Consider the following 27,798-nt stretch of genomic DNA (forward strand, 5'->3'; position numbering starts at 1 on the left):
AAAATATATACACATAAAATGACTACAATTTCAAAGTTTTTAATAATCTTTTTTCTTAACTTTAGAAAAATCTGATCATCAAGCTGGGCGCGGTGGCTCATTCCTATAATCCCAGCACTTTGGAAGGCTGAGGCAGGCAGATCACCTGAGGTCAGGAGTTCGAGACGAGCCTGGCCAGCATGGTGAAACCCTGTCTCTACTAAAAACATAAAAATTAGCCAGGTGTAGTGGCAGGTGCCTGTAATCCCAGCTACTCGGGAGGCTGAGACAGGAGAATCGCTTGAACCTGGGAGTTGGAGGTTGCAGTGAGCCGAGATTATACCACTGCACTCCAGCCTGGCCAACAGCGAGACTCTGTCTCAAAAAAAAAAAAAAAAAAAAAGAAAGACAAATGTGATAATCAATTTCTTATTTTGAGAAAGCATCAATTTCACCAGTTATTTTAGTTTCACTTCAGTTTTATTCTTCTGTTAATTCAAATAAAATAAAATTTCATACAATATAACATGAGACATTTTATTTTATATTCTTTTAATTCCTCTCATTCTCTTACTACAGAAATATATAGATGTCTAGAATGATGTCTGACAAATATTAATGATGGCTATTTCTGGGTACAGTATTCTGAATGATTTTTATTTCCTCTTATTCTTTTTAAAGAAAACCTATGTCATTTTTACAAAAATAATAAAATCATGATTCTTTCAGGGAAACAAGTATGTAACCAAAGTATTTTTGTGTGTCTCAATAGTCCACAACAAATCACAAGTTCTCAATTGCAAGGGTAAATAAAAATCTTGAAAATAAGATAAAGAATCAACTAAGCATCAGATAATTTTTTAAATGCTGAGATAAACAGATGAAATTTCAGAGGCAGTTAAACAAAATCCTCCTTTCTTTTTGGGCCATCTTTTCCTGCCTCTGTAACAGCAGATTTATGCCAAATATTATTCAAATTAATTCTTCCCAACCTTAATATAAATGTTTCAAACACTCATTCATGTTTTATGTATAAACCTCCCTTCATTGAAAATTAAGTCTTTGACAGGAAACCCTGGAGAGTCCAAATTTTAAAAAAGAATGTGGTCAAAAGAGTCTCCAATTGCCCAGGCAGCCTTTCACCCAGCATGCTGGCTTCCTTCCTGTGAGAGCACAGACTTCAGGGAGAAGCCCTCATGAAGAAACGGGGGCCTGATGGACACACCGGCCTCCGGAGACTCTCACTCCATCTCCTTCATCCGGTGGTTAAAATGGCAATCACCCAGAAAGCAGAAAATACATTCTCTATCAGCTGCAGTTCAATTCAGTCAAGTTGGAATTTGCCACACAGATACAAATGAGTGTTCTGGTTCTTCACAGAATGTTTATTAAAAAAAATAGAAAAAAATTTTTGAAGGAACAATCCACAACCCAGGCAGTGTTGTGTGGTGTGTGTGTGTGTGCATGCGCATGCATGTGTGTGTGTGTGTGTGTGTGAGAGAGAGAGAGAGAGAGAGAATCTTCAGCTATCCTAACAATGGAATCTGTTTTTGAAATGCTATCCTGTGATGCAGCTTCTGGGGGGAAAGTCATCGGGCTGTGGGGCTCCACAGTGGTGTGTGTGTTATAGATTTAAGTTATTTGTCTGACCTGCCTAGCTAATCCTTCTTCTTCAAATATCAGCCTAAACATGACATTTATCTAGCATACTTTTCTTGACCTCCCAAGTCTGGGTTCACCATGACACCTGTGTTATCTAATGCGGGTCACACACGTTACAATCACTTGACTGACCTTGACTGACCTCCCTTTCTCTAACTCCACCATCGAAGCCCCGAAGTCAGGGACCCTCACGGTTTTTCTCTGTATCCCTGTGTTCTTGGTGTAGCTTGTCCAGCTCCTGGTATATCATGTATTCAATAAATAATTGCTAATAAACTACGGTTGAAAATTCATTATAAGATCAAGACTATCCTGAGGAAGAACTTTCTGAAATTCACATGAGGACTTAAGGTGCTTTGTAAGGGGAGATGTACAAATGATCAAGCTATTTTATCTGAAGGATTTTAAAATACTGAACAAATTTTATAGAGGCACAGGCTAACAATTCTGCTCATGACAGGGACTTGGGATATCTGGTCACCAAACAGTTCATTAATTTAAAACATGCTTAAAATGAATTAGATATTTCACCTGGAAAACAATGAGCTCTGCCTAAATCTAAAAAGAAAGAATTTAATTATGCAAACCACAGAGCGTTACTGAGGACATTTTGCTATCACCTGGGATAGTGGTAGGAAAAGGAGCTTGGGAAGTGGCATTTAGAAAGACAAGCTTTAATGTTGTGTTTTGGTTTAATGATAAGTTGGGAACCTCTACTGCATGTTGACTGTACTTCCCAGATTTTCCAGAACGGCCATAATTTCAGATATTGTGTCCCACTGTCTGTGTAAACCATTAAAATACCCCCTAAGTAAAACATTTAGACATGCAAGCTACATCTCATCAACTGTCTCTTATACTTAGAAGGTGTGTGAAAGTCATTTATCCTTTATCTCTTTATTTTTAGGTTGACAAATATGGCCACTATTACCCAGGGAATGTTTTTTCTTTTCAACCTATATTTCTGGAATACAATAAACTATAAACCAATGCCACAATCATAAAATTCTAAATGTGATGCGAATTTTTCAAAAGTGAAACTGCCTTTGCAAAAATCATAACAGTGAGAAAATTATGGCAATGAAAGAGATCTGATGAAACCAACTCCATCTTGCGTCTAACCTTCAAGCTGTCCTTGTTCATTCCTGGGCATAGGCTAAACTAACATAGTTCATAGTTTAACTTTGAAACAAAGATGATAATAGCCTTTTCCTGAATGTAGGACTAACAAATTAGCCACAAGATTAGAAATTATGGCTTAGGAGTTATGCAGCCAGAGGCCACAAGATTCCAAGCCTCCCCAGTTGCTCGGAGGGATAATATCACTATTGTAAAACCTAAGATATTTTTTAGACCCTGCACTGGATGGATCTGCTGGCACCACCCATGTCGATAAACTGGCTCATCTGGTCTTGTGGCCCCCACCCAGGAACTGACTCAGCACAAGAGGACACCTTTGACACCCTATGATTTCGTCTCCGACCTGACCAATCACCACTCCCCACTGTCTCTCCCCCAACCCACAAAATTATCCTTAAAAACTCCCAGTCTCTGAATTTTTGGGGAGACTGACTTGAGTAATAGTAAAACTCCGGTCTCCTGTTCAGTTGGCTTTGCATGAATTAAACTCTTTCTCTATCGCAATTCCCCTGTCTTGATAAATCTGCTCTATCTGGACAACAGGCAAAATGAACCTGTTGGGCAGTTACAAAAGCCCATATTAAGTCTATCTTAGTAAAAATACTTCATTGCTCTTTAAGAAATTAAAGCTTAAAAAAATTCCTACCCCCCACCTCCCCAAAAAAGCAGAATTGCAATTTAGGCTGGGCGCAATGGCTCAAGCCTGTAATCCCAACACTTTGGAAGGCCAAGGCCAGAGGATCGCTTGAGGCCAGGAGTTTGAGAACAGCCTGGGCAACACTGTGGGACCCCATCTCTACAAAAAATAAAACACTTAGCCTGGTGTGGTGGCACACACCTCTAGACCTAGCTATGTGGGAGGCTGAGGCAGGAGGATTGCTTGGACCCAGGTGTTTGAGGTTACAGTGAGCCATGATCACACCAATGCATTCTAGCCTGGGTTACAGAGCGAGATCCCAACTCTAAAATAAAAAATAATTGCAATTTAGTTAAATTATTTTACAAGCATATTCAATAGTTACTCCTACAGTACAGTATTTAAGACCCTTGGCCCTGAGGTCAAGGAAACCTGGGTTTGAACCTAGGCTCTGACCTATGATACTTTGCTTAATGTTACTAGGGTTGGCTTAAAACTCTAGGCATTCAATTCTTTTTTTAAGACAGGGTCTTGCTTTGTCACCCACACTGAAGTACAGTGGTGTGATCATGGTTCACTGCAGCCTTGACCTCCCAGGCTCAAGCAATCCTTCCACCTCAGCCTCCTGAGTAGCTGGGACCACAGGTATGCACCACCCCACCTGGCTAATTTTAAAATTTTTTCTTAGAGACAAGGTCTTACTATGTTTCCCAGGCTAGTCTTGAACTCCTGGCCTCAAGCAATCTCCCCAGCTTGACCTCCCAAAGTGATGGGATTATAAGTATGAGCCACCATGCCTGGCCTGGGCACCCAATTCTTTAAGCACATAGTCATGCCTTGCTTCAATATTTCCATTAGGCAGGAATTAAAGATGTCTTACCAACCTAGAGATTACCCAAGAAAAGTATTTTTTCTGCAAAATTTGAAAAACATGGGATAGAAGATAAGCACAAAACAAAGAGTAGGGAGGGCTGGGGAAGATTTTCCCAGGCTCCTCTTCTGCATCCACGTTTAGCCTGAGGATGTTAGATGCTCCTGGTTTCAGGAAATGGTCCCAGTTTTCAGTATAGCTCTGATTTTAGAGTATTGGTTATAGTTTACTACACACCAAGCCAGGAGCAGAATGAGGTGATGGGGGAAGGTGAGGAGACAAGGATCCTGTTCCCAGGCAATCTGAATATCTGTAGCATGCAGGAATGGCAGAGAACCCCATTCAGCCTGCACTGGCATCAACCCTTCCAATTAAAAAAAAAAGATTCAACTGTAGGTATGCCAAGTGATGCCAATTAGGAGCTTGCGTAAATTAAACCTAGAATTGAGGCTTCAATCCAACATGCCAATATGTGTGCAAATAATGTGTGTGCCTGGATGAACCAGAAAAACACCTACTAGTCTTATTAAAATGAGAAACAACCCCAGAAATGTTTCTCCCATGCTGCTCCGAAAAATGAATAAACATCGGTGACAAAGGCTCACCACGAGTGCTATGTCTGTCAGCTCCCCAGCAGTCAAGGAGAGAGAAGTGAAGAGTAGGGGAAAGAAAGGGACAGGTAGGTGACTGGAAGATACTTATTCCAGTGTTGTCCTCTAAGAGCTTGTTACTCTTTTACATAACAGCAAGCCCAAATCCTCTCACCAAATGGTGCTGCAACAACTTAGTATCCATCCCAGTGAAATTAATTTGAGATAGATCATAGATCTATACTTAATAATGAAAACCATAAAACAGAACATTTTAAAAACAGAGAAGAGAGAGTAAAGGAGTGGATCCACAGCTGGGCAAGGCTTGGTGTTCAGGCTCTGGGTTCCCACAGCTGGTGACCAAGCACAAACCTGGGCCCCCTTCATGGTACATGGGACTAATAAACATGCCTTCTGCAGAGGTGATCCAAAGAAACGAGGCCTAAAAAGCACTTATTGTCATCTGTGCTCCATAAATGTTAGCTATTGTTATTATTTTCTTGTAAAGCACTGTTTGAGGAGGCAACTTGCCAGCCTGATTAATGTGGCATAGTGAGCCTGTGCCATAGAAAGCATGTGAGACAATGGAAGGTCACTGAAGACAAGAAAAATATCTACAGTATGAGCCATGATCCTAGTAGAACAATGACCTTTGCAAGAATAAGAGAATACGTGAAATTCATGCAAAATGAGGAGTGAGTTTAACTTTACTTATTTTGTAACAATACTTGGCTGAAAATGGGCCATTTTAAGTTGATTTTGCTACCCAGAGTTTGCTTTTGGCATTCCTGAGTGTAGCCAGGTGAATTAGCCTGAACCCTCAGCATCAATCAAATGAACCTATTGTCACAACTCCTAAGATGTGTATCAGCCACATTAAATTCAACAAACCTTTAGATTTAATTTCCAGTTTGAAGTAAAGACAGGGACTAGAGGTTCAACTGCAGTGATACTATAAAGAAGCAAACCAAAAATCCAGAATATGTGGCATTCTACAGGGCAGACAACTGATTGGGCTCTTTATCAAGCCTAGTATCATAATAAAAAGATACTGGATTAAATGAGATCCAAGAGATCCAACATATCCACTAAATGTGATGCATGGGCCAGGACTGGATCCTGATTTCAGTAATTTTAGAGACATTTGAGGACAATTGGAGAAACTAGAAAGTGGGCGATAAGATAAAGATAGGATAAAGATTTATTGGTACAAAAAGGTAGCTAGTGTTTACTTAAAAGTGTTGCAAATAGCAGCAAAAGTATATGCACACACAAATATCTGGAAAAACAAATAAGAAATTAAGAGCACTAATTTTGGGAAGGTCAGTATATAATGTTTTGTTTATACTTTTTCCAACATGAACATATGTTGATTTTGTAATAATTTTTTTTTCTTTTCTTTTTTTTGAGACAGTCTCACTCTGTCGCCCAGGCTGGAGTGCAGTGGCATGATCTTGGCTCACTGCAACCTCTGCCTTCTGGATTCAAGTGATTCTCCTGCCTTAGCCTCCCAAGTAGCTGGGATTACAGGCGCCCACCACTGCACCCAGCTAATTTTTTGTAGTTTTAGTAGAGATGGGGTTTCACCATGTTGGCCAGGCTGGTCTTGAACTCCTAAACTCAGGTGATCCACCCACCTCAGCCTCCCAAAATGCTGGGATTACAGGCATGAGCCACCATGCCCGGCCTGCTGTTTTTTTTTTTTTTTTTTTTTTTAACATTTATTTTAGTTTCAGGGGTACAAGTGCAGATTGGTTCTATAGGTAAATTGTGTGTTGTGGGGATTTGGTGTATGGATTATTTCATCACCCAGTTAAGAAGCATAGTATCTAACAGGTAGGTTTTTTATCCTCACCATCCTCCCACCCTCCATCCTCAAGTAGACGCTGGTATCTACTGTTCCTTTCTTTGTGCCCATGTGTATTCAATGTTTAGTTCCCACTTATAAGTGAGAACATGCGGTTTTTGATTTTCTGTTTAGTTTGCTTAGGATAAGGTGAAAAGTGCATGATCTTGTTCTTTTTTTCATGGCTGCATAGTATTCCATGATGTATATGTACCATGTTTTCTTTATCCAGTCTACCACTGCTGGGCATCTAGACTAACCCTATGTCTTTGCTATTGTGAATAGCGCTGCAATGAACATATGTGTGAATGTGTCTTTATGGCAGACCAATTTATATTCCTTTGGGTATATATTGGGATTGCTGGGTTGAATCGTAGTTCTGTTTCAAGTTCTTTGAGAAATCACCACACTGCTTTCCACAGTGGATGAACTAATTTACATTCTCACCAGCAGTGTGTAAGTGATCCCTTTTCTCTGCAGCCTCATCAGCATCTGTTATTTTTTGACTTTTTATTAATAGCCATTCTGACTGGTATGAGATGATATCTCATTGTGGTTTTTGATTTGCATTTCTCTGATGATTAGTGTTGTTAGACACTTTTTCATATGCTTTTTGGCCACCAGACAATTTCTAATTTAAAAAAAGACCCAATTCTAAAACAAGGCATAAATAAGTAAAATAAAAATACATGGGGGAAAATGGCAGGTGTAATCAGCAGAGCTGAGTCTCCCTGATGCAGCTGATGCTTCCTGTCATCTAGCCATCATATTAAGTGTGGAAACACACACACACACACACACACACATGCACGCACAGTGGGGGTGGGGTCCCATTTTAAAAATAGTGTGGCCAATTCTGTCCACCCTGCCACTCAGTGTGTATGTGTTCCCTGCTGGGATTCTCCACCTAAGGTCCATAAACTCCTAGGTAATCCACAGACCCTGAAGTCAGGTCAAATTTATAACAGAATAGCAAGGAATACACCAAAAAAGGTTAAGAATCACTGCCCTAAAATGTTAGCTCTGTTGCTTCTTAAAAATGCTTTCAATTTCAAAAGATCTATGGGAGGAAAAAGGGGGTTGTTAGATCCTGTATTCAGAAGGACTTCTCTGCTCCAATGTTAAGCCATCACTTTCTTCAGCTCCTAGCGGCATGGGGAGGGCAGAATAGATAAGGTCTCAAATTCAGAATAATAAATTTCTTACTAGCCCCATAGAGCCCCCAGACATTGCCACGAGCTGGGTCACATAAGGGGGTAAAAGTGCTTCAGATTCCCACCCCAAAATACACTGGGACTTTTCCCCGCTGCCTAGTCTCAGCCCTCAGCATTTCTCAAAGAATCAGAGCGCACTAGCGAGCCCTGATTTGAACGATACACCAGCTACCCAGACAACAAGATGCCAGAAATTTAGGAAAGTGCATGGAAACAATAAACAAATTCGGGGGTAGGTGACGGAAAGGACTCTTGCTTATCTTTGGGAGTTTCAGTTCTGAGGACTAATTTCTGAGTAGATGGCTGGAACCTCTGAAATACCAGCAATAAAAAAACTACTAAAGACAATGAATGCCATATGTCTCTTGTTACAAATGCATTCTGAGTCAGGCGCGGTGGCTCACACCTGTAATCCCAGCACTTCGGGAGGCTGAGGCAGGTGGATCACCTGAGGTCAGGCGTTTGAGACTAGCTTGGCCAAAATGGTGAAACCCCCATCCCTACTAAAAAAAAGAAAAAAAAATACAAAAAAAAAATTAGCTGGGCATAGTGGTGCACGCCTGTAGTCCCAACTACTCAGGAGGCGGAGGCAGGAGAATTGCTTGAACCTTGTAGGCGGAGGTTGCAGTGAGCCGAGATCATGCCATTGCACTCCAGACTGGGAGACAAGAGCGAAATTCCATCGCAAGGAAAAAAAAAAAAAAGCATTCTGACGGACCTTGATCAAGGGACCTTGATCAATAGACAAGATAGCAAAAGGGAAAGGCAGTCTGAACTGCTGTCTATAATGAACAGTTGTTTTATTAAAACTAACTTTGGTCAGACTCCTTGCAACGTAGTCTTTTTTTAAAGAAGCCGCCCGTGATGCTCAAAAAGTCACAGATGGGCTAAACTTGCACCCACCCCAAAATCGGGTTCAAAAACTTATTCCTTTGCTAGGGGCAGGTGCTTGCATCTTAGCTGCAGCTGCAAGAAGTATCCTCTCTCAGCAGGACAGGTTGGGCAGCATGCCTGGCAAGGGCAGGCGGAGTGTACCATGAAGGGTAGATCCAGTTCCTATAGAGTTTGGGGAGGGCTTAAGCCAGAACAGGAAGCTCAGCACTGATTAGAGCATGCCACCCGTACTATTGCAAATCCAGAAGTGTTTTAACAAGTCAGCAGGTAGTACTTATTGGAATATGTATGTAAATGAGAAAGTCCCTAAAGTTATAAGTTGTGTTTTATAGGGTAATACCCATATTCCTGTGCAAAGTTTCCTTACTGGGATGGCTGGGGACTCTTTGATTGCTCAGTTTTATAGAGTCCTGGTAAACAGAAAATATTTCAGTTGTCATGGTCTCAAAATATTCTGAGGAAGCAAGGTGAGAAACAGAGGTGAACATCTTCAACTGCCTGGCAAGAATGGCTGGGTAGGTAACAGTGGTAAATGGTATTTTGTAGAACCTAAAAATAAAACGAGAGTTTATCCCTGCTAAGTTGGAAAAGAGGCAAGATATTATTAAGGAATTTAAAATTGTGTTTTGTTTTTTTTTTTTAGATGGAGTCTCACTCTGTCGCCTAGGCTGGAGAGCAGTGGCACGATCTTGGCTCACTGCAGCCTCCACCTCCTGGGTTCACGCAATTCTCCTGCCTCAGCCTCCCGACTAGCTGAGATTACAGGTATGCGCCACCACACCTGGCTAATTTTTTGCATTTTTAGTAGAGACAAGGTTTCACCATGTTGGCCAGGCTGGTCTTGAACTACTGACCTCAAGTGATCTACCTGCCTTGGCCTCCCAAATTGCTGAGATTATAGGTGTGAGCCACTGCACCCAGCCAAGTGTTTGTTGAATGGTGAGTAGGAGAGAATCATAAGTGTGATTGTCTAAACTGGAGCACTGAAGACACTGAGTGTTAGATTTAAGAGAGAGTAACAAAAGCATTTGAAAAGCCAGATCTCAGGAATTTGGGTAGCTATTTGGGAGTTCCTGATGGTTGTGGGTTCGGATACAATACAGCTCCTTTGCTGGGTCACCTTCATGCTGACCAGGAGGTGGGAAAACTCAACCCAGAAAGGAGATGCAGGGATTGGCTGGCAGAAGTTCAGGGCTGAGGAACTGTTGTTCTTCCGGCCCCAAACACAAAACAAGCTCCAGCTACTCTGACAGGGTGTGTACCTGTGTGTACTACACTGTGTGTAGCTGTACCACACAGCTGTGGTGGTTGTTGGACCCTGATTCCTTAACCTCCCACAGGCCTCACAGGAAGACCTCTCTGGGCCTTGCTTCTTTGTACAATGCATGCTGGAGACTTCTCCAAGCTTCCTCGGTAGCATTTATACAGAGCTCAAGAGACCCTAGGGGAAGCTTCTCTGGTGACATTTCAGAAATTCAAGCCACATACGTACCTCATCTCCATGCATATTTGCCACGTATTTGAACTCTGGAATCCCAATTCTGTGTTCCTTTGGAAACCGCCCCACAACAAGAACCCACAGGTTTCTACCTTTACAGGAAAAGAAGAAAAGATGGAAAAGTAAGTTGTCTCTTAAAATGACAAATGAACTCTGGTGAGACTAGGAAACAGGATGCTGCTTCCCCCACTTGATCGCCTGTTTCACGGTCTTTTTGTGAAACAGACGATGTTTGTATGACTAACATCTCCCTGCTTAAAACACTCATCGTTTACTGTCAGAATTTACGGAAACCCTTTCAATTCAGCACAAATATTTCACTTATTATTTTAGAATGTGATTTTTAAAAGCTGAAGACTTATTAGGCGATGTAGATCTTACTCTTCTAAAATGTGTATATACTTTACCCTGAGATCCTGGAGCCTTTGAGATCCTGGAGCCTCCTAGGATCTTGCTAATTCACACAATTATATAAAGTTAAATTATAGTTGATGGTTGACTGGGAGGGTGTCATAACTCGCAGTACAAGGAAAGAAAAAAAACCAACAGCAATAAAAGTAATTCAGGGCCAGGCACGGTGGCTCATGCCTGTAATCCCAGCACTCTGGGAGGCCGAGGCGGGCAGATCATGAGGTCAGGAGATCGAGACCATCCTGGCTAACACAGTGAAATCCCATCTCTACTAAATATACAAAAAATTAGCCGGGCGTGGTGGCGGGCGCCTGTAGTCCCAGCTACTCGGGAGGCTGAGGCAGGAGAATGGTGTGAACCCTGGAGGCGGAGCTTGCAGTGAGCCAAGATCGCGCCACTGCATTCCAGCCCTGGCGACAGAGCGAGACTCTGTCTCAAAAATAAATAAATAAATAAATAAATAAAATTTAAAAAGAGTAACTCAGAAGGGAGATTGTTTTTAAAGCAGGAGATCCTGAATTCTGTATTTAAATGCTGATGTGACACAGCCCCTTGGGAGCATCCTTGATATGTGTGAGCCCTGTCAGGTGAACTGGGAACCACAACCCAAAGAAAGCGTCTAAGTCTTAGCTCTGTGTGATCTGGGCAAGAAAGGGCAGAGACGAAAGCTCACTGAGGATTTGCTTTGTGCAGATATTATGTGTGCTGCTCTGGCTCAGGTAATCTCAAGTAATCCCTTGTCGTGACCCACTGAGACGGATTATTAACCAAACTTTACAAATGAAAAAACTGATCTTCAAAAATATTAAGTAAAGGGCTTATGATCACACTGCCAATCAGAGGCTGTGATTTGAGCCCCTGAGCCAAGAACTGAACTCTGGTCTATTTGACTTCAATTCTAGTGCTCCTCCCACTAACAAAAACTGCTTGTCTCTTAAGAGGCTTGGTTTCCTAACCAGTAAAAATGACGAAGTCCCTTTCAATTTTAAAATTGTCTGGCACTTTTAATACAGTTTACCTTAGAGATGTGGGTATGTTTGATATCCGTCATGTATGTACAAAGTTTAAATATCTGTAATAATTAAGCCTCTGTGGAATTTAAGAGCCCAGGAGAGGAATTTCACAGCAACCAATGGGCAAATGTTGAGCAGGTTTCTGCAGAATTTCAGATCTAGCTCTTTAAATCAGGAGTCCCACAGACTGGGGAGCATGCAGTTGCCATCAGGGACTCAGGGAACAGCAGATACTGGGCTTGTTATTTTCAACATTTATTCATAATTTATTATAACAATATTTTATGGAAATTTGTCATAAGGTGATGCTTTAAATTTAACTGCAGGAGTTCTCAGAAAACACCCACAAAATGCAGTTTATATGATTTATGTCCCCTGTTCAGTGCAGAATTCTTATTCATACATCTATTTAATGAATACTACTATATCCAGGCACTGAACCTGGGTCAGATTGCACAAATAAGCCACATGCTCTATGCCCAATGAATTTCTGATCTATTGGATAATAGTAACACACAAGCATATACTAGAGTGTGACATATCATAGATGTGTGTGTAGTGTACTGTTGTGGGCATAGAATAAAAAAAGAAATTTTTTCCAAGGAGGGGGCTGATGAAAAAGGCTTACAGATGGAGGGTTTTATAGATGATGCCTCTACACAAGGTTCTGAAGAGTGATTCCGAGTTTGCCATGTGGACAAGTACACTACATGTGGTGATTCCCCATCAGAAGCATTTGATTAACCAATTTCATTAGCCTTCCATTCCCCAACCCTGTCAATTCTTTGTTGTCTGGAGCTTTACTTCTACAAAGTTACCATTTTCATATGAAACAAGGAACTTTTCATGAGTGAGCTGTTATACCTGGCTTTTAAAGTTTGTTTCTGAGGAATTCTTTTGTGTTAACTAATTATACAGAATATGATCTAGTTCTCTTACAAGCAAGGAAAAAATTTCAGTATCATCTCAATATAATATTTATCAATAGTTATTTATAACTATGCATCTGCAAGCTGGCCTATTACATAAAAGATAATGTAAGATGACATAAACCTGACTTGATATGGATATCCAATATTATTTAAAGAAGGAGGGAAATCACACTGATAAAAATCTAAGTGAAGAAGTACTTTGATGAGTAACTCAATCTCAATTTTAGCATAAGTGGCCCCTAAGTGAACTGCAAGATAAGAATCTTACCTTGAACAACCTCAATGACACAGTCTGAGAATGAAAACCAACCAACAGACCTGAAGAAAACTATTCTTTGGAATGACAGGCCTCTTGAAGGGTTTTAACTGCCCTCTCCAGCTTACTGGCTATCTCCGGCCTAGACCAGAGCAAATGCACAAAGGACAAACTATTTACTTTTCACAACCTGACTGTCAGGGTAAGTAAAAGTAATCTAAACAAGGTTTTGTTTTTGTTTCTGTTTTAAATCAAGGTTAGAAAGACCACCTTTATTCCCAAAAGTTCCTGCTATAACAGGTGTTCTAAAGAGTTCTGAAGTACTCAGTCACTCTCTCTCCACCACAAAGTAAATGAAGTTTGGATTCCAGAGATTTCAGTATCTATATTCAGCAACTCACACAGGGTTTAACACAAATTCTGGGGCTGTGACATGGGTGCACAACTAGGTTTGCTTGGAGGATCAGGAAAAGTTTCACAATTTAGAAGCGTTCGCTAAGATCTCTAAGACAAGAAAGCAGACAAGTGCTACAAAATACTACAGGAATTCAGGAGAAAGTAGAAGGAGAAGCTTGGAAAATTATATTCAACAGGCAGAAATAGGTGAGGTGTCTTTCCCACATCAGAGGCACCTGGGATCCTTGTAAAAGTGCCAATTCCTGAGCCCCAGTCTCAATCAAACTCTTGGGGTAAAGCGTGAAACTGGCATTTAACAAGTTCCTTTGGTGATTTGGAGGCTCATTAAAGTTTGAAAGTTGCTGAGACTGAGGTAGGAAAATGTCCAGACAGACTTGAGAGGTAGTTGATATTTAGGTACACTCATTTCATTTTATATATAATTGTGAACATGTTTATATGTTAAGAAGTATACTTCTAATCCACCTTTTTAAATGGCTGATTAATATTTTATTATATGAATGCACTACCATTTATTCAATCAATTCTCTATTGTTAGGTGTCCAATGATAAGGAATTTTATGTAAATTATAGCATGTTCACTAAAATTACGTACAGAATTTATAACATTAAAATATTTTATAGTGTGGAAAAAGAATGCAAAATTATATAATTATAACCATGTAAAACAGACTTTCTATTAAAAACCTATAGCTTCGTAGCATATAAAGCCTTAAATTAAATAATGGATGAGGCCAGGTGTGGTGGCTCATGCCTGTAATCCCAGCACTTTGGGAGGCTGAGGTGGGAGGATCACTTGAGGCCAGGAGTTTGAGACCAGCTTGGGCAACACAGTGTGATGCCATCTCTACAAAAACTTTAAAAATTAGCTGGGTGTGGTGGCATGTGTCTGTAATCCTAGCTACGCGGTGTAAGATTCTCCCCGGGGCCTGAAAGCTTAAGGAGATGAATAACTCCTCCCTTCTCAGGCCCAGTCCCAAGGCGCAAGTCCACTTGTGTCAGCAGCGTGTGTCAGCAAGATAGCAGAAGCAGGAAGAGAGCCGGCAGGAAGACACCTACCCTGGACGAAGACATGTACCCCTGATCGAGAAACAGGCCACCTGGGTACAACATAGCAGTTACGTCACACTAGGACACTTCCTGTTTACAAGAGACTATAAAACCTCTGCCCTGTCCTCACTTGGGGCTGATGCCATTTTAGGCTTCAGCCTGCCTGCACCCAGGTGCTCATTAAAACAGCATGTTGCTCCACACCGCCTCGTGTTGTCTGTTGGCGCGCTCTCAGGGTTCCAACCAATACAAGAACCTTACACTCAGGAGACTGAGGTGCAAGGATCCCTTGATCCCAGGAGTTTGAGGTTACAGTGAATTATGATTGTGCCACTGCACTCCAGCCTGGGACACAGCAAGACCTGTCTCTTAAAAAATTAATAATAATGAATGCATCCCTACAGGATTGAAAATGGCACACTGTCAGGGATAAGAGGCTAAATGATAGGATGATAAAGCTGAGTAATTATTTTCACCTTTCCATCTTTCCAGTTTTTTTAATTAAAAAAAAAAAACCAAACCCTATCATTCATTAAGTGCAGATACTATGTGCCAGGCACTCTGCTAAGCACTTTATGTTATTTGATCTTCACACCTGTGAGGTGTGTGATAGCCACAATGTATAGTTGAGGAAACTTAAGTGGCAGAAACAGGGTTCAAATCCAAGTCTGTCTGATTCCAAAAATCTGTGCTCTTCTGAGGATCTAAGCCTGCCTCAATGTCCCTGAAAGTACTAGACAGGCCAAAGCCAACCCCACTCTGGGGGAAAAGTCCCCAGGCAGTTCTTTCAGCAGCATGTTGCTACGGTTTGCTCCTGGAGCAAGACTGGGCTTTCTTCCCGGCTATGACTGATTACAGAACAAGACAACTGAATCCGAGGCCACCCCACCGGGACATTCCACACTGGGTGTTAATGTCACAACTCCATCAGACTATCTCTATGTGGAGAGTCTCAATGGGACATGCCTAGGGAGAAGCAGAGACCTTGAGTGGCCCAGTCATTGGGACAAAGCTGCAGTGATGTGAAGCACATTCCAGTTTTTCGTGACGCTTGTTGTGTGTTTGGTCTGATACATAAAGTTCTGGTACACAGAGTAATAGATCAGCTGGTTTCCCAGGCTTGGATGTTTCTCTGTGTGTATCCTTACAAGTCACCTCTGACCTAAGTCCAAGCTTGAGAGAGTTTCCTCAATGAACTGAGTTTCAGTTTCTTCCACGTAAGTGGGAATAACAGCCCTATTGGCAAGGCTGCACTGTAGTGCGAGTTCCTTTTATCTTCCCTAACAACGATCCAAAGATCTGACATCAATTTCACGTATGCACATTCCCACTATACCCCACACACAAGAAGTTTATCACATATGGCATGCAAAGCCCACATTAAATAATGAGTGAATCCACAGAAGAGTTGAAAATCACATATTATTTAGGTCAGTTTAAACACTCAGTCTCCAAAGTTCACACGTCCTCTGTATTTGAAGGAGAGGAAGAGGTACCTGGCTAAGTGGTTTATTACAAACAAAACAAATGGAGGTTAACAAACAAAACAGAGACAAAAGGCATGGGCGAAGTTTCCAGACTAGCTATGCTTGCATTTTATTATTCACAGCTCAAAGCATTTTATGTATATTCACTCATTTAACCCTAATAGCCACAAATGGTAGGTATAGGGTTATCCTTTCACACACAAGTCAACAGTCTTTGGGAACTTCATAAGGCGGAGGTTCTCAAAGTGTGGTCATGGTTCCAAGAGTATCAGTATCACCTGGGAACTGGTTAGAACTGCACATCCTTGTGTTCCATCCTGGATGTGCTGAATGAGAAACTCTGGGGTTGGGGAGCAGTAATCTGTGTTGTTTTGTTTTTTTGGTTGTTTTTTTTGAGGCAGAGTCTCGCTTTGTTGTTTTGTCCCCCAGGCTGGAGTGCATTAGAGTAATCGTGGCTCACTGCAGCCTCCACTTCCTGGGTTCAAACGACTCTCATGCCTCAGTCTCCAGAGTAGCTGGGACTACAGATGTGCGCCACCATGGCCAACTCATGTTTGTATTTTTAGTAGAGATGGGGTTTAGCCATGTTGGCCAGGCTGGTCTCGAACTCCTGACCTCAAGTGATCTGCCCACCTTGGCCTCCCAAAGTGCTGGGATTACAGGCGTGAGCCACTTCACGCGGCTGGAAATCTATGTTTTAATAAGCTCTCCAGGTGATTCCCAGTCACCTGAAAGCTTAAGAACCACTGTAACAAAGGACAAGACTGGGTAGTCTATCCGTGGAGTCCCTGCTCTGTTCTTAACCACTATGCTGTACTGCTAATCACCTCAGAGATGGAAAATGGAAAACATCAAAGAAAAAACATCAAAGAAAAACAAAAGAAATGTGAACATGTGAAGCAAGCTTGCTGTGTACTGGCTTCTGTTGTTGAGGTTATTGTCTGTCTCCCCTCTGGGGAGAACTGGAAATGGAAGGAGGGAGTCGAGGGGCACAATGAGGATGGTTTGAGAAGTGATGGCTATTGTTTGCCACCTTGGTTTTATTTGATTAGCTGGTACATCCCAAATTGCTCTCCATTTAAGGACTACAGGTGAGCCTTAGTCACTTTGCCCCAGAGCTGTGGAATGTGGAGTAGCTGCACTTCTGGGATCAGGCTGCTAGGTGTTCTCCCTGCACTCAGTTTGAATGCTAGTCAGCAAATAGGCTAAGAAAGTAGGGTAGGTAGGCCGGGCGTGGTGGCTCACACCTGTAATCCCAGCACTTTGGGAGGCCAAGGCAGGCAGATCACCTGAGGTTGGGAGTTTGAGACCAGCCTGCCTAACATCGCGAAACCCTGTCTCTACTAAAAATACAAAATTAGCTGGGCGTGGTGGTACATGCCTGTAATCCCAGCTACTTGGGAGGCTGAGGCTGGAGAATCCCTTGAACCCAGGAGGCGGAGGTTGCACCATTGCACTTCAGCCTGGGCAACAAAAGCAAAACTCGTCTCAAAACAAACAAAAAAACAAACCGAAAAGAAAGTAGGGTAGGCATGTTCTCACTCATAACTGGGAGTTCAACAATGAGAACACATGGACACAGGGAGGGGAACATCACACACCTGGGCCTGTTGGAGGGTTGGGGGCAAGGGGAGGGAGAGCATTAGGACAAATATCTAATGCATGCAGGGCTTAAAATCTAGATGACAGGTTGATAAGGTGCAGCAAACCACCATGGCACATGTATACCTATGTAACGAACCTGCATGTTCTGCACACGTATCCCAGAACTTAAATTAAAAAAAAAAAAACTGACGAGAAAAAAAAAAAAAGACAGTAGGGTGGCTGGACTGGCAAGGGAAGGAAAGACATGGACAAAATCCATTTGTACCATACACACCCTGTCTCCGGGACACACACCTTTTTTCATGGCAAACCACCTGGCATGCACTGCGATTTCTGTAGAGTTTCAGGTTTGGGCCAGTCCACATGAACACCCAGTCTGTTTCTGAACTCACAAAGCTGAGAGCCTGTACAGATGTGATGCCCTCTAGCCTGCCCCAGGTCAGCCACAGGATCCCAATGAAGCTTAACTGTCATATTCTGTGTAGTGGGCTGGGAATTCCTGACTTTGTTTATGGACAGGGGAACCTGTCAAGGAAGGGTCTCAGGGAGTCAGGTGTCCCAGGGGGTCTTGTGCTGCTGTGATAAGAGTAAGTGCTCTATTCTGCTCTGAAGTAATGAAGGGGCTGGGCTATTCTGCCTAGGTCAATTCTAAAATCTACTTAGAGCCATGAGTTTTGCAGTTCAGTTTAATATGGGAATGAGAGGAACACAGGAGGCTTCCCTGTTTAGGCTTCCCAAAACGGAACGAGAAATAGGCAGGCATTTGACTCCAACTTCTGCCGCACTGGAATTTCCCGTTGCACAGATTCTGGTGTGGGGTCTCAAATGAGGCCACCTGCTGTGTTAGTATAACCCTGGGCCTTGTTGAGGTTGTGGGACTCAGTGGTCCCCAGGGGTTCTGCGTGGATCTGGGAACCATGTCCCCTGCACTTTTCTCTCTGGCCAACCTCTTTGGGCCCAGCATTCCTGGCTCTTCTAACTGATTGCCTGGACAAGGAAGCTTTACTCAGTGGAGTATGCTAACCCTGCAATGGCACTCTGAGGGTAGGGTGTGGAGCGCTGGTTGTTACCAGGGACTACCTCATGCTCACCAGTCTTCACAGCTGTCTTGTCCTCCACCCCACCCCTTGGCTGCACCACCACCACCACTGCCACCATATACACCCTAGTCACTCTCTAATCCTGTGTCATCTTTCTTCACAACTTTTTCACTCTTTGAGATTGTATATTTGTTTATCTATATACTATCTGTCTCACCAAAATGTAACCCACAAGGGCACTGCCTGGTGTGTTCACCATTTTGTTTAGGTTGCTGGTTTTGTTCACTGCTAACCTAACAGTGCCTGGCGCACAGTAGGTTTCAATTAGTATCTACTGTAACATTTCAAAAATTATTGGTGTATCTCCAGGACTGCTTTTTCTTGATAAATATTGGCACATTACATCCAGATTCTTCCCCTGGATGTTCAGGGTCCTCCATCACCTGCCCTTCACCTGAATTTCCCACTACCTGCTAACACAAATGCGCCCACAGGAGGCGGGTTCCTTTCTGCACCCTAGTACCCTAGGCACAGCCCCACCTTATTTACATTGTTTTAGCTTAAAATGGCTTCATTGGATTTTCTGCCTTTTAAAATCCTCTGAATTCCACAGAATCCTGGTTCTAAGAAGTTTCCCCAGGCTGCTCTGACTCACCTGGGTTTTTCTCTCTTCAGAATATTTCTATAAAGTGGCATCCTAAGATTTGTCACTGTGAAGCATTCTGCCTTGAAGTTAGTTTTCTAAGGGTGTCACGGCCAGGTGTGGTGGCTCATGCCTGTAATCCCAGCACTTTGGAAGACTGAGGAGGGCAGATCACTTGTGGTCAGGAGTTTGAGACCAGCCTGGCTAACACGGTGAAACTGTCACCACTAAAAATACAAAAATTAGCTGGGCATGGTGGTGCGTGTAATCCCAGCTACTTGGGAGGCTGAGGCATGAGAATCACTTGAACCTGGGAAGTGGAGGTTGCAGTAAGCCGAGATCGCACCGCTGCACTCCAGCCTGGGTGACAGAGCGAGACTAAGTCTCAAAAAAAAAAAAAATGTTTCATGTGGCCAAGTCTTGATTTCATAAAAATATTGTCATATTTTCCTTTTGCTCCCCTGCTGTGTCTACCAGGTAAATCATGGCCATTCCCTAAGGCCCAGGTCATCTTCTTAGTAAAGACCTCGGTGGTGGGTTGTATTATTGGTTGCCCAACATCTGGTGCCCTGATGAACTGAGGCATATCATGTGACCTGCTCTGGCCAGTGAAATGTGGGCAGAAATGATATGTACCACTTCTGGGCAGAGCTTTAAGGGCTGATGCATGATTTGCCATCTCCTTTCCCTCTGACATAAGACAGGCAATGATTGGATAGAGGGTGCTCTGTCAGCTTCGGTCCTGGAGGGAAGGTGACAGGGAGCAGAGTCACAACTGTTCAATAACGGACATATGAGTGACATCTAAATCTTTATTTTTCTGTTATAAGCTATAGCAATTTGTGGGTCTTCTATTTCTGCAGTACAGTCCAGCCCTTTTCATATGACATTGCTTCCATAACCAACCCAAACCAAAATGACTTTCCCTCTAGTGAGTGTTCATTATACTTACTGCTGATACCTGTGCTTTTTCAGATAGGGGTTCCCAGAACCATAAAATTTTGTGGAGGTGGCCCAGAAGTAAAGAAATCTTAGAAAATGTGTTTTAGGCCAGACACAGTGGCTCACGCCTGTAATCCCAGCACTTTGGGAGGCCGAGGCAGGTGGATCATTTGAGGTCAGGAGTTCTCTGCAAAAAGTACAAAAATTAGCTGGGTGTGGTGGTGTGCCATGAATACACTCATTTGTATTTCTGACATCACTTTCATGCTTTGACAAAATGAAGTCCAAATGAAAACATGTTGTTGAGTAAACTTTCCTTTGTTTGGGTGATTGATCAAATGTGAACTGGATCCCATGGCTCTAACTGCTTTTCCTTCAGTGACTCCCCATGGCATTGAGATGGCACCTGATCCCCTCAGCATGCACACCAGACCTCTTGGGATCTGTCTTCTTCCTGCCTTGGGTTTCCCACCCCAATCCCATACACCAGGCCCTAGCCATTCTTCTTTATGTGTAGTTCCCAAAGGAGGTAACTCCCTGCCTTGACACCTTTAATACCTGCTCTTTCTTCTGCATGGATAGTCCTTAGCCCACCCCATCAAAGCGGCCAACCTCCCCTTGCCTTTTCAAGGCTCAGCTAAAAGCCTCCTGCCATCCAACACCTTCCTGATCCTTCTGCTCAGCCCCATCCCCTACCACCCTAAGTTAGATGCTTCCTTTGAACTTTCATAGATAGTACCCCTGCAACCCCTCTCCTATCATTTATTGAAACCAAAGGTTTTTCTGCAAGCAAGGGATTTTTTATCTCTGTGCTTGCAAAATCTAGTGTAGTGTCTGGCATATACATAGCAAATGACTGATAAATGTTTGCTGAGTGAATGGATGATTGGATAAATTAACAAACAAACCAACCTGAGGAAGCTCACTTGGAGTCCGAGTCACCTCTGGTCCAGGGATTAGATGAAACTGTTTTCCAGTATTGATGGAAAAGTCCATGGCTAGTCTATGAGGTGCCATCTTGGGTGGGCTCTGGAAAGAACCCAATTTTCTAGATCAAATCAAGAGTCAATGGACCTTCTTGGAATATTTCCATGCAAGAAAGTGCCAAGATCCAAACCAAATGTCTGGTTTCAAGTTAGATTCTTCCAACATTATGGGGAGATAGAGTTGCATTTGCTTACATGTTCATCCCCATAGTATTAAAGTTTTGATATTATACCCAAGAAATGTAGATGTTAGGTTCCATTTCATTTCTTCCTGAATAGGTGAATGGGGAGGTTTGGGAATTTCAGTTCCTAAATTAGGGACAGTTACTTTTTTAATTGAAAAAAAAATAGAGGAAAAATCTGAAGCTGCATTGGGTTGCAACAAATTTTCTTTTTTTTCTTCAAGACAGTCAAGACTCCCAGAGAAACAGAACAGCTTGTCTCATTAATCACTAACCATCAACAAAAAACAGGAAGACGGTAGGAAATTCCTCTGCCTTTCTCCTCTTGCAACCCCACCTTCTCTATTCCTCCCACTCCATTCCCAGGTCAGAGACTCATAAACCTGTCCTGCTTCCTCTAAACATTTAAATTTTTAACCTATAAATTATAAGACATTTTTAAGAATGGAGTTTTAAAAACTGGACATAATTATCATGCCCCAATCATTATAATTCTTCCATGTTCCCCTTTAGGTTTTTTTTTTTTTTTTTTTCCTCCATATAGCTACAGGAAACTTGTTTTTAAATCCCCAAAGTGAAAACCTCTAGGGACCTCATACTATAAAAAGCTGAGAACTTCCCTTTTTGGTCCCTTGAGGAAGAGGTCAAACATAATCAGATCATCTTTTTGAAGGACAATTCAGCTGTACTAAGAGCGAGATCGAGCATTATCTTAAAGTACAAATGAATACTTAAAGAGATTTCTTGGCCAAGGCGGGCAGATCACAAGGTCAGGAGTTCCAGAGCAGCCTGGCCAATATGGGGAAACCTCGTCTCTACTAAAGATACAAAAAATTAGCCAGGCGTGGTGGTGTGTGCCTGTAATCCCAGCTACTCAGGAGGCTTGGGCAGGAGAATCGCTTGAACCCGGGAGGCAGAGGTTGCAGTGAGTGGAGATTGTGCCATTGCACTCCAGTCTGGGTGACAGGGCGAGACTCCGTTTCAAAAAAAAAAAAAAGGCACAATCATTACAACTAGCACTATACAGTTATTGTCCATTTGAGGTTTCTCTTTTTACAGTATGTCATGGACATTCCGGTTCAGTGTTGAGGTTTTGTTTCTTGCTGCCCTATTGGTCTCACTCCGTCAGCCAGGCAGGAATGCAGTGGTGCAATCATGGCTCACTATAGCCTTGACCTCCCAGGGCTCAAGTCAGCCACCTCAGCCTCCTGAGTATCTGGGACTACAAGCATGGACCACTACGCCTGGCTAATTTGTGTATTTTTTTTTTTTTTTGTAGAGATGGGGTTTTGCCATGTTGTCTAGGCTGGTCTTGAAATCCTGAGCTCAAGCAATCCACCCACCTCAGCCTCCCAAGATGTTAGGATTACGGGCATGAGCCACTGTGCCTGGCCTGGTGTTCTTATTTGTTATGAGTGCCTGCAGGTGTCACAGAGCTGTAATTTAAGAAGAGGTTAATTCAGACCCCTTTTGACCCCAGAAAAGACAGTTTGTTGGAGGTCTGCACAGCCCTATTGTCTATTTATTGCTACCATAAGATCTCATCCTTTAGTGGCAAGGAATAATGGCAATTAATTTACTAGTTTCCCCATAAGCTACTGTGGAGAAGAAAGGCTTTTCTTTCAGTCATCCTACTTCCTGAGTTTTACCCTAAAAAGCTCTCATTCTAAAGTGAAGCAAGTGAGAGTCCATAGTGAAGGATGCTTAGCTCCCAATAGCAGGAGAGGCCTTGAAGTTACCAAAATTAGGTTCCCTAACCGGAACATTTGGTGGATTAACAAAGGTGGACTACTTCTCACTAGTATCACTGTTTTGAGATTTAAATCTCAAAAATAGATCAGCAGTTTAGTAAAGACATCAAAACCAGCATTGAGCAGCACGTCACCTGCCTGAACACAGCATGTGAGATGAGATGATATACAGTATCCTCTTCAGGGCATCTGACATAATGATGAAATGTGCAGGTTCCAGAATCAAAGTGTCAGAGCTAAAACCCAGCTCTGTCACTTACTAGCCATGTGGTATTGGGCAAATTGCTTAATCCCTCTAAATGAATCAGTTTCCTCATCCATATTATGGGATTAACGGTACTTACCCTCATGGGGTTGTTGTGCTATCTCATTTAATTCTTACAAGCTTTAAAAATAGTGCCAGAAACATTGTAAGCACGTGTTTGTTTGAGGGCCTCAGGTGTACAAATTGGCTGATGACAAACTACTGGCCCTAGCAGATGATGTAGTATCAGACCAATTAAAGACAAATTTTCAATATAAACAGTGTACATAACATAGGGATAGACTGCCAATTTGTTATGCCAACAGACAGCAGAAATGTATGTGCCAGAAGATCTGCACATCAGGTCAAATAGACTACCACTCACTGAAGTTAAAAAGAAAACTGGAGTGTGGATTCAGAAAGTGGAAGGGGCTATTTTGAGAGAACATGTCCTTCAAAATGTATTAGCACAAAAACCGTCACAAACATTCACACCACCAAGCATCAGGTAAATTACCTTTTCAACTCCAAGGACTGAATCTCATTCAGAATTCCCAGGCCCTAACAGCAGAGGACAGTGCTGAACTGGGAAGCCGCATGTTGCCATGAGGGCAGGGCAGAAAGCCAACTCACCTCTGTTAACTGTGTTGAATCATTAACCATAAACACATTTTTCACAACATTTTCTTTCATGGCCTGTTCCCAAAATTATTGAGGACATCGTGTAGATTTTGACTATCTCAATGTTAATGAGCCTGGAAAGCATGTTAAGAATTTCCAGTCTGGTGCTGTCATGGAGAGACTCCAACTCATCACTGTAAGAGGGCAAGCCAAGAGCTTGTAGACAAGGAAATGGTTCATTAGGAATCAACCAATGACATAAAATTGGTTCAATATGAATCGGTCAATGCCAAAAAAAGGCAGGGGAACTGTCCTAGATTGTGAGACTGCAGACGATGGGTGAGCCTTGCTTGATTTGATTCTGGGAACTACTGGAGAACTTTAAAAATGCAGTATGTTGTTGGATATTACTGAGCTATTATTTTTAGTTTAATAATGATGTATCATGATTAGGCAGTAAGAAGTCATGCTTAGGAGATGCATATTGGTGTGTTTTGGGATGATGTGACATGCCATTTATCACTTCTAATGGCTCAGTAAAATCAACAGATGGAGCTCATGAGAGAGATAAAGCAAATGTGGCAAAATATTAACTGGTGGATGTATATGAATAATGTGTGAGTGCTTATTTTACTATTTTTGTATTTTTTCTATAGGACTGAAAATTTTCTAAATAAAAAGCTGGAGGGATCAAGAGAATGAAAAGGTAAGCCATAGACTTGGAGAAAATGATTGCAAAAGACATGTCTGATGAAAGAGTTATCCAAAATACAGAAAGAATTCTGAAAACCCAACAATAAGAAAATAAACAACTCAATTAAAAAATGGACAAAAGATGGAAACAGCAGGTATTTCACCAAAGAAGATAAACAGAGGGCAAATAAGCATATGAAAAGATGTCATCATATGTCACATCATATGTCATCAGGGAAAGGCAAATTAAAACAACAATGAGATATCAATGCATTCCTATTAGAATGGCAAAAATTCAGAACACTGACAACACCAAATACTGGCGAGGATGTGGAGCAACAGGAACTCTCATTCATTGCTGGTGGGAATGCAAAATGGCCAATTTGGAAAGCAGTTTGCAAGTGTCTTACAAAACTAAACCTACTCTTGCCATATGATCCAGCAAACAAGCTCCTTGTTATTTAACAAAATAAACTGAAAACTTATGTCCATATAAAAATTATACAGCTATTTACATTTTTATTTATAATTGCCAAAACTTGAAAGGAACCAAGAGGTCCTTCAGTAGGTGAGGGGATAAATTACCTGTGGTACACTCAGACAATGGAATACGAGTCAGTGTTGAAAAGAAATGATCTATCAAGCCATGAAGATACATGGAGGAAACTTAAATGCATATTACTAAGTAAAAGAAGCCAATCTGAAAAGGCTATACTATATGAGTCCAAGCATATGACATTTTGGAACAGGCGAAATTATGGGGACAATAAAAAGATCAGTGGTTGCCAAAGGCTAGTGAGGAGGGAAGGATGAAAAGATGGCACATAGGGTATTTAGGGCAGTGAAACTCCTCTGTATGATACTACAATGTCATTATACATTTGTCCAAACCCCTACTTCAGTGTAGGTTTATTAGTTGTAACAAATGTACCACGCTGGTGGGGGATATTGATCATGGGAGAGGCTATGCGCGTGTGGGGATAGGGACAAGGGGTATGTGGGAAATCTCTGTACTTTCCTCTCAATTTTGCTTTAGATAATTTTGCTTTTGGGTACCGGTTCTTGGGTTTTAAGTAAATATTTATATTTGTATTGACTTTGCCACAGTAGGTACAGCAAATTTGCTCTAAAACTGCTCTAAGAAAATAAAGTCTTTAAAAAAAGCTGGTGAGGAGGGAAAGGTTTGAAAAAGGTAAAGGTAAGAAACTATGCCCCCATGCACCGGCTCCTGCGGCTTGTAAGGGTGGGATTTAGGAGCCAGAGAGGTCAGGTTGTTCACCTGAAAGGTGAAGCCACCTGGAGGGAGAATGGAAGCCCCAAGGTGAGGAATTCACAGTCTGCTTCTCTCTGATGAAAACACAGAGCTATACTAACCATATTAGAAAGGGGTTAAGAAATTAGTATGTAAACTCTCCAAAACCTGGTCAAGCACATTAGCTTTATTAGACCTCTCTATTTGGAAAAAAAATCATGTGAAAATTTTTATTACAACTAGCAAAAGCTACAAAAATAGTTTAAAATCATACGATTTATGGGATCATTGAGACTTCTGGTCACTCAGTCATTAATCTAGCAAAGGCCAAGTGATTAACATAAGAATAAGCAGTCAGTAAAGTTTGAGTGTTGGGCAAGTTTAATCATAACCTCCATGTCTTCCTCAGGATTGGACTTTGGATGGAGTGAAGGGGAAGGAATATAAATGTTCGGACTTATTCAGTCTCAATTAGATCACCACTCACTTCCTTCAGTCTCTGGGTAGAACAGAGCCAGTAGCAGAAGTATTACAGGAGAAGAAGGGGAGAGAGGAGAGGGAAGGGGAGAGGGGAGGGGATGGCACAGGAGCTGGGAAGGAGAGTATCAGAAAGAGGCACCTGTGTGTCACCCAGCCTGGGAATGCCAACTGAGGAGCTCTACTTTACTTAATATGCATCAATGCAGGACCAAACCTTTGTTGCTTTAAGAATCCTTTCAATTTATCCTTTAACAAAATCATAACACATACTTGATAAATGAGAAGCTACATGACAATCACTCAACCTTTTTCCAAGGAGAGGTAAATATGAGCTTTGTTTACCTTTTTGTTTCTATTCATTTTTAAGACAGCCAAGAAGAATATGAGCATACTATCATTCTACATAATTTAAACCATGAGTGGTACTAATTAATTTCTGTAGCAAGGTACCATGTGAAATTTGCTGTACCTGCTGTTGCAAAGTCAATACAAATATAAGTATTTTACTTTAAAATACTCCCAAGAACTAGTACCCAAGTATTCCACACACTGAAATACCATGCCTCAAGAAATTATCAACAGATTTCTTCAGCTTATCAAAGCACTTGGCAATGATGCTCTGAGCAGACCCATTAACAATGATCACTAATTGAGGGGCATAATAAGGGGATCTGCTTTAGAAATCTCTATTGGTTTCGGACTTTTCCAGTGTTTCACTGAGATTTGGGGTATTAGGATAGCAGAGGGGTGGCATATTTAAGTGATGTCATAATCATGGAATCAGAGGAAAAACTCAAAGATTTCGGGAAATCATACCTGCTTAAAATACTGATATTTTACATAATTTCCAAAGTGCTTTATCATTTAATCCTCAACAGAAACACCATGAGATAAGTAAGGCAGGTATTATTATCCTCATTTTACAAATGACGAGATGGGCTCAGACAGCCTGGGCTTTGAACTGTGTTTTTGTTTGTTTTACTCTAAGGTTAATGTTCCTCCAAAGTAAAACAGACCTTCTTCTATTACTACCTCAGAGGCAATTGATGTTTACCTTTTTTAGAATAAAGAACTTGACACATCTCACTTCCAAAATAAAGTAAGAGCTTCATCTCCCGTGTCCCTCTCCCCACCCTACAAAAGTGACAAAAAGTCACTATTAACAAGTTGCTTCTCCAATAGATGAGCATTATTTAGACTCGTCGATGAGAAGATGCTTTCTGGAAGTTGTAAGTTTATTTTCTTTTGTATCTATAAGAGCTTTGAGACATTAACTGCCTACAATGTTATTGTTAACAAACGTTGTTAACAAAGTCAATGTTACCTGCAAGTAGGCCTACATGCTCACAAAGAAACTTGAACCTATTTTGGGAACTGCTAAATTTCTCAAGCTGTGCATTTACAGTCGGCTGATCACATGTTTTTTCCTGAGCTGAAGACAGTAGCTTTAAAAAAGCCATCT

General features: G+C 41.7%; 1 protein-coding gene across 13 annotated transcripts in view; it reads right to left on the minus strand.

Moving 5' to 3' along the window:
* Positions 1-27,798, minus strand: part of CPM (carboxypeptidase M) — a 76,638-nt gene that overhangs the window by 20,975 nt on the left and 27,865 nt on the right. For 6 of the 13 annotated variants that reach the window (XM_016923842.4, XM_009425804.5, XM_063786908.1 and 3 more), the window contains one exon: positions 10,326-10,423. The exons of 3 other annotated variants lie outside the window; for them this stretch is intronic. In XM_016923842.4, coding sequence (XP_016779331.2) covers positions 10,326-10,423 — 98 coding nt within the window. Of the gene's footprint in view, positions 1-10,325; positions 10,424-20,133; positions 20,315-21,035; positions 21,157-27,798 lie in introns of those variants that run through there. 4 more of the 13 variants (XM_063786910.1, XM_063786911.1, XM_016923843.4 and 1 more) reach the window with 4 other exon arrangements.

Source organism: Pan troglodytes, chromosome 10 (genome assembly GCF_028858775.2).
Source record: "Pan troglodytes isolate AG18354 chromosome 10, NHGRI_mPanTro3-v2.0_pri, whole genome shotgun sequence".
In the NCBI taxonomy this organism is placed as follows: Eukaryota; Metazoa; Chordata; class Mammalia; order Primates; family Hominidae; genus Pan; species Pan troglodytes.